The sequence below is a fragment of the Solanum tuberosum genome, unplaced genomic scaffold (genome assembly GCF_000226075.1).
Source record: "Solanum tuberosum cultivar DM 1-3 516 R44 unplaced genomic scaffold, SolTub_3.0 scf00652, whole genome shotgun sequence".
NCBI classification, from domain to species: domain Eukaryota; kingdom Viridiplantae; phylum Streptophyta; class Magnoliopsida; order Solanales; family Solanaceae; genus Solanum; species Solanum tuberosum.
The window spans coordinates 216820-223130 of record NW_006239568.1 but is presented as its reverse complement, the minus strand read 5'-3'; the positions used below and the strand labels follow the sequence as shown (position 1 = coordinate 223130).

At 33.4% G+C, this 6311-nt stretch overlaps 1 protein-coding gene across 2 annotated transcripts; it reads right to left on the bottom strand.

Annotated features, from left to right (window-relative positions):
* Positions 1 to 886: 886 nt before the first annotated feature.
* Positions 887 to 4868, bottom strand: LOC102589005 (uncharacterized GPI-anchored protein At1g61900-like). Of its 2 annotated transcripts, none has more exons than XM_015304954.1 (8): positions 4775 to 4868; positions 4451 to 4636; positions 3596 to 4201; positions 3049 to 3294; positions 2901 to 2912; positions 2245 to 2388; positions 2036 to 2086; positions 887 to 1313 (listed from the first exon to the last, which is right to left on the bottom strand). In XM_015304954.1, the coding sequence occupies exons 1-8, from the start codon at positions 4830 to 4832 to the stop codon at positions 1243 to 1245; spliced, it is 1374 nt and encodes a 457-aa protein (XP_015160440.1). In that variant the 5' UTR covers positions 4833 to 4868; the 3' UTR covers positions 887 to 1242. The 2 variants fall into 2 exon arrangements, with proteins under 2 accessions (XP_015160440.1, XP_015160441.1); XM_015304955.1 differs by having other exon boundaries at positions 954 to 1313; positions 2036 to 2083.
* Positions 4869 to 6311: the final 1443 nt, after the last annotated feature.

Here is a 6311-nt window from a genome sequence, read left to right as displayed (position 1 = left end):
ATATATATATATATATATATATATAAATTTTGGCCTCTATGTAAAGTATAATCTTCTTATAAAGGGTGCTAGTGAATCAATGGTTGATCGTTGAACGGTGAGTTTATTTAATCTCCACTATATTACATGTGTTTTATTTTGCTATCTATTCGATATTTGGAATCCACGTTGAAGCTCTAACTAAATTTGAATCGCGTATTGTAAGGCCAATTCATTGGTGACATTCTCAATAAGATTTGCTCCCTACTATTTGAATTCGAGAGGTAATTGAAGAAGAGAGAACAAAAGAACCTGAGAAGGCTGCAGGCGGCTAGCAGCAAGGACAAAATAAATAAAGAATGTTCTTGCTGGTGGCTTTTTTTATTCATCATGTGATTTATATTTTAAAATTAAAAAATGCTTTTAAAAAGGTTGCAACTACATAATTTTCTTTTGAAGTGGATTGAATTTATACTAAGGGTAAAATTAATTCGCAATTGTTCGTTCTCTATTTCTTTTACGGTAGGTACAACGTTGTCTCATAAGAGAATTAAAATAAGAGATGAGCATATTATCGTAAATCACAATTTTTTTTACTAATGTTACGAAAAGAATCTGATGTTACTTTTTTTATATTTATAGTGCTCGTTGATTATCATGTTCATTCATTTTTCTCATTGAATATTGCATAAACTTACATTATCCGAAAATGATTTTTAGAGATAATTAATTAACGTCAATAACTTAAATTATCGTTAAATACGTTTATTTAAAGGGCAATTAGCACTTTTTGTAAATGTTCCTAAAGTGTATAGGGAGATTGGATCCAATGACAATTAACTAATATCAATAAAGGCTTTAACACATTTATGAATCATAATATAGTTCCAAAAAGAGTTTTAATGTACTGATCATCAAAATTAACAGATTAAACTCTGAATAAACAATGTATATACAATAAAGTAATTGCCAATTCAATTTTTCTCTGTACAAATTTTATTGCAACAAACAAAAACAAAAAAGAAGAGAGAATGATGCAAATTTAAGCTACTTCGCTAACATTTTTCTTTAGGGACATACATATGGAGTCGTCTATAAGTAAAGCGCAGTTGGAGAGTTGTCCACACCTTCGGTCTAGTTGGGGTTCGAATCATGTTGTATCTGCCAAGTTGTCCCAACCCCACAAAACAAAACAAAAAAGTTGTCTATAAGTGTTACTATATATCATATTTCTTTGATGAAAATTCAAGTGATCCAGAAGACTTAAATTAGCAACTGGATGGCCAATGATGAAGCAAAAAGCAGGGCATACACCATATCTTTCATGTAGATTCCTGAAATGCAAGAAAATTTTGCATATTTAGATACAATTATATGTTGTAAACAGATTATTTTGGCCCTCATCAGTGTATGCCATTCTATAATAGTCAGGTAATAGAATAGTGACATCTATTATACCGGCACGAATTCAAATTAGTTGAGCCAGTTAGTTTTAGTATTGGATACATTAACCCAATTAGGAAAAAAAAGGTCACCCTCTAAGTCATTGATGATGCAGACTTAAAGACTCTAGTCCCAAAAATAACAACACATTTCTATATTTAGGAATCATGCAACTTTAGACATCTCGTTTTACACTTAATGAGAAGCTTTTATAGCTATACAAATGTTATGACGTGTTAAAAGATCACAAATATTAAAAAATCTTTATCTTAAACTTGTGCCGAGTCAAATTACATGTCACATGTATGTATCTTCTTGTAGCTCTCTAGTCTCTAGTTGTGATCTGTCTCTAGAAATTACAAAAAGGAATCCGCGTAACTTAATCAGTTTTTACTGTTAAATCAGCTTCATTAATCATATTCATTATTGTGTAGGGAGGCCAATATTTTGAAGTAGTACCAAACATATTAAGCTGATGTATGTGAAGTGTGATTATAAGATTGAACGAGTAATTCAACAACTTATTTTATAATCAGAAACGCGTTCTAAATAAAGTGAGCCACTGGAGTCAAGTTTTAGCCAGAGAAACAAGGCTGTAGTTATTGTGCCATACCTTTACTGAGCTGAGAGGATGTTGCTTTGGGAAGTTCTGGAAGTGCAGCTGCTGCAAAGTCATTTGTTATTGTCAAAGTAAATGACACTCGTTTAACGAAGGGATAATCAGAAAGAGAGGTAAATGAAATTTGTAATATGTTTGCAATTGTAAAGGAAGATAGTATTTCTCTCTTTCAAAGTTATCTGAAGGCAAAAAGCTGTACATACTCTTGTTGCAGGTGGAAGCAGCACCAGAATATGGTGAGGACCAAGGAGCTGCCACATTGTCATTAAGATCACAAATGATGCCAATTCCTGAAGTCTGGTCATATGTTAAATCTGTAGGCAAGCTAGGCAAGAGGCATCCCGATTCTACAGTAAATTAAAAAAGAATCAGTCGAACTTGAGAACAAATGACAGTGAAGTGAAAAGTTTCCACATGACGATTGCAATTCTCTAAAGACATAAATATCATTCAATCGTTGAGAAGAAAGAAATACTAAAGAAATCAGTGAAGTATCATTCATTTGTGGCGCTTTTCCTAGCTAAGAGTGGCATATCATGCATTCGATATGTCAAACAATGTTGTACCTAATAAAACAAGACTATATGATATGCCTCGGAAAGGAAGTATACATAAGCAATAAATGATATGTTATACACCAGAAAGGGAAAAAAACAAATTTCCATGATAAAGTTCTACATGTCGATAAACCAACTCCAAACTGCTGAAGTTATAGTACCGTACTTCTGAAAGATCAAGATTAAACAAGTATACTAAATGGAATCAGATATTCCGACTCAATTTACTTTCATCTGTCTTCTACTTTATGTGGCAACATATGATTATAAAGATTTTCCTATAATTTAGAGTAATTCGTTACCTTTTTCATCCACTGATGCATCAGTATGTCGCAAATGATATCCAGGGTTCCCGCAGTAAGAACAAATCGAACACCCAAACAATGTCAATAACTAACCAGTACAAAAGAAAATAATTGCAGGACGAAAAGATGCTGCAAAGGAACTGACCTTGAAGAGAAAAATCCTTGAGGTTTACATGGCAAAGGTCAAAAATATTACTGGTGATATTTGCTTCTTGCAACTTCTTGCCAAGCAATGTAGCACAATTTAAAGCTTGGAGATTTGTGATGAAGCTTTGCTGTTGCAAGTGCGACAAGTAACTATTCAGTGCGTTGCAACAGGATGTCTGATTACTTGTTTCCTCTCCACATTCTTTGGAAATATTCTTTATGTCCGGAAACACCAATGGACATGCTAATAGTTCAGAAAGAAGAATGAGCCTACATTAATCATCTCAAAATATCATATTCCAAATTAAACACAACACATTATGCATGGCAGCAGTCACAGCTGTTAGAGGGCAAAGTTAAATTGTTTAATTTTCACATTTTCTCATGCCAGAGGCCGAAAACAATATGCAGACTTGTAAGATTCAACTTGTAGCTTTTAGTTTTCCAAAAGAGCCCCAGCTTTAAAACAGCTTCATCTAATTTAATACTATCTGGCTTCAAAGTTAGATTATTATTGTTTTTCCTTCCAAACCTCCTGCACTTACATTTGTTTATATCACAGCTTGAAAGTACCCTGATGATTCTATTAGCTGAAGAAGGATCAAACTTGCTGGCCATCCATCGTAATACAATGCTCTTACAGTCATTTATAAGAGTTGATTTTTCCGACAAGTCAGGGGCACCATTGGAGGTTGTCACATTTTTATGCCTGAAAGCTAAAACTTCAGCTGCAGCAGATATAGCATTCTGGCAAACTTGGTTGCAGCACTCAATAGTTGGATCTATTTTTCCACAAGAAGCCAGCAAAGACGATGTATCTAAACTGTTTTCGATTTCATTAACATCTATAACAGGACAAGATGATTCTGTAAGATTGGAGGGATCCACAGAACAAATCTCAAGAAGTTCCTCACTGGCACCTTGACTTTCTAGAATCTGTTCAACATCCGAAAGGCAGTGCCTAGCATGAGTCACATTGAGTGCAAGACTTTGTGACTGACTGCTGGCCTGCCCTACAAGAACCACTAGGCTGGCATCAAATTGAGGACAACACACCACATTAGCAAGATATGGAGCAAGCGTAGACCAGCAATCTGTTGCTGTTGTTCTCAAAATACTATCTGCAGCAGTAAAATTGAAAGCACAATGTCCTGAAAAGTTAAAAGGAAGGATCCATCAGTGACCAGCTTATATCAACTCACTGAAATTAATTTGTACTTGGTAGAACAATCCCTATGATGTATTGGAAGTTCATTATGACTATAAGCCTAAAATTATGGACAAGCTACTAAGCAAAGGTGAATAAGTCAGAAAGAACCTAAATTAAGCTCTCTTTTTTTCTTTCGTAATCTGAATCCAGTCCACTTCATGTTATTATATTGAGCACGAAATGTGAATACCTGATAACTTTGGCACATTAGTGTATGTAAATGGCATCAATGGTGAAGGTGCTTGCAAAGGCAACATAGCTTCAGGAGCAATGCTAGGAGTGATGTTTGGAGAGGCATCATTACGAGTTCTACTTAATAAATCAGAGGCCGGAATATCACTCTCTTGAGTGCAGAGAGATCCATGAATTCCTGAAACTGAGATCACAGAGAATGATTAAACATTATTTGGGAGAAATGGAAATCCAAAAGGCTGTGAGTTCAATTCATGGCATTTCCTCTTTAATTGTACAAGGAATAACGATTACGAATCAATTGACATTGAAAATCACTTACAGAAGAGCAACACTATAGAGACTTGAATCATGAGAATTTGATGAGACTCCATGCTCATTTCTTCAAGTTTTGATCACTGATCACATTAATGAATGCGCGTCTATGTATATAAACACGAAAGATATAGTTATATTTATTATGTGTAATTGATTAAGCAATAAGGCATTTGTCATTAGCGTAATTCCAGGATTTGTGCATATGTAAAAGAGTGGACTTTCTTTCCCAATAGTTCACACAGAGTGGAGAAGAAGCCGTGCTCTCGCTTTCAAATGAAGAATACTCACATGCCATAGCTTAAATTGATTCGATTGCTTAAAGAGAAGAAGCGGTGTTTCCTCTATATGAATTTTGACCACTGCCAATTCCGTCCCCTGCGCGGGAGAGGAGACGAAACTCACCCTACAAATCAATATTCTATTGTTTTTACCAAAATATCCTCACCGGTTAAAAATCTTTATGTGATACTCCATGTCTCATTTTATGAGATAATTTATAGTTAGCTTGTTTTAATTTACTAATTTCAAAGATGTTCTAATTCTTCTTAAATTTCGTATCCAATCATACACCTTCATATAATTGAAACGAAAAGATGGAAAGACTATGTACTTGGTATTTGGTCTAAGAATGTTCTTGATTGGAAATAGGGTAAAAGATTGCACAAATTTTAAGAATTGTCTTCAAATATCACTTTAATTTCATCTAGGACAAAAGTATCACTCGATCATGAGTGGTTTGATTTGATATTAACTAAAACTAATCAATTCAAGACCGAACAATCCAACATTTATATATATAAATTAATTAATTGTATACTAAAAAAAAAAGGTTAAAATATATTGGGTCCCTAATATATTTATGTATTTTTATGGGAAAATTATGCAGAATAACAAACATTTAGCCTATATTAGGTTAGGTACTATAGGTGCAATTTAAGAAAATTGTAATTCGCTACTACAGTTTTCTCAATTCTTGTTATTCGTCTGATTTGTATAAATCCAGAATTTGTATTATTCGATTCCTAATTATATGAATTCAAAATTTTGTATATGCTTACCCTAGATATTTGTATACGATTCATGAAAATTCATAATAAATTACCTTGTTTCTATATTGGCAAGCGAAATATACAAACGAAGTTCTCAAAACTTCCTAAATGTATAAATATAGAATTTGTATATAATTATCATATTTGTATATTCGCAAATGAAATATACAAATGGACAGAAATATACAAACCGCAGTCTTCATAGCAAACGAAACTATAGCTATGGAGTGTAACTATCGAAACTATAGCTATAGAGCCTTATTATCTAGTTCTAAAATTTTTCTCTATTTTTATCAGATTTGGGCTTGACATTTAAGCCCACTACCCAAATATATGATTAAGATAGATAAAGCCCAAATCAAACTAATTTACATTTTACACCATAAGTCCATGATATTGACGTTTCTTTCGCTTCTAAATAGTAAGTAAGATGTAAACCTAAATCAAATTGATGGCAAGTAGAAACAAATCAATTTGATCTCTTTTGTTGCC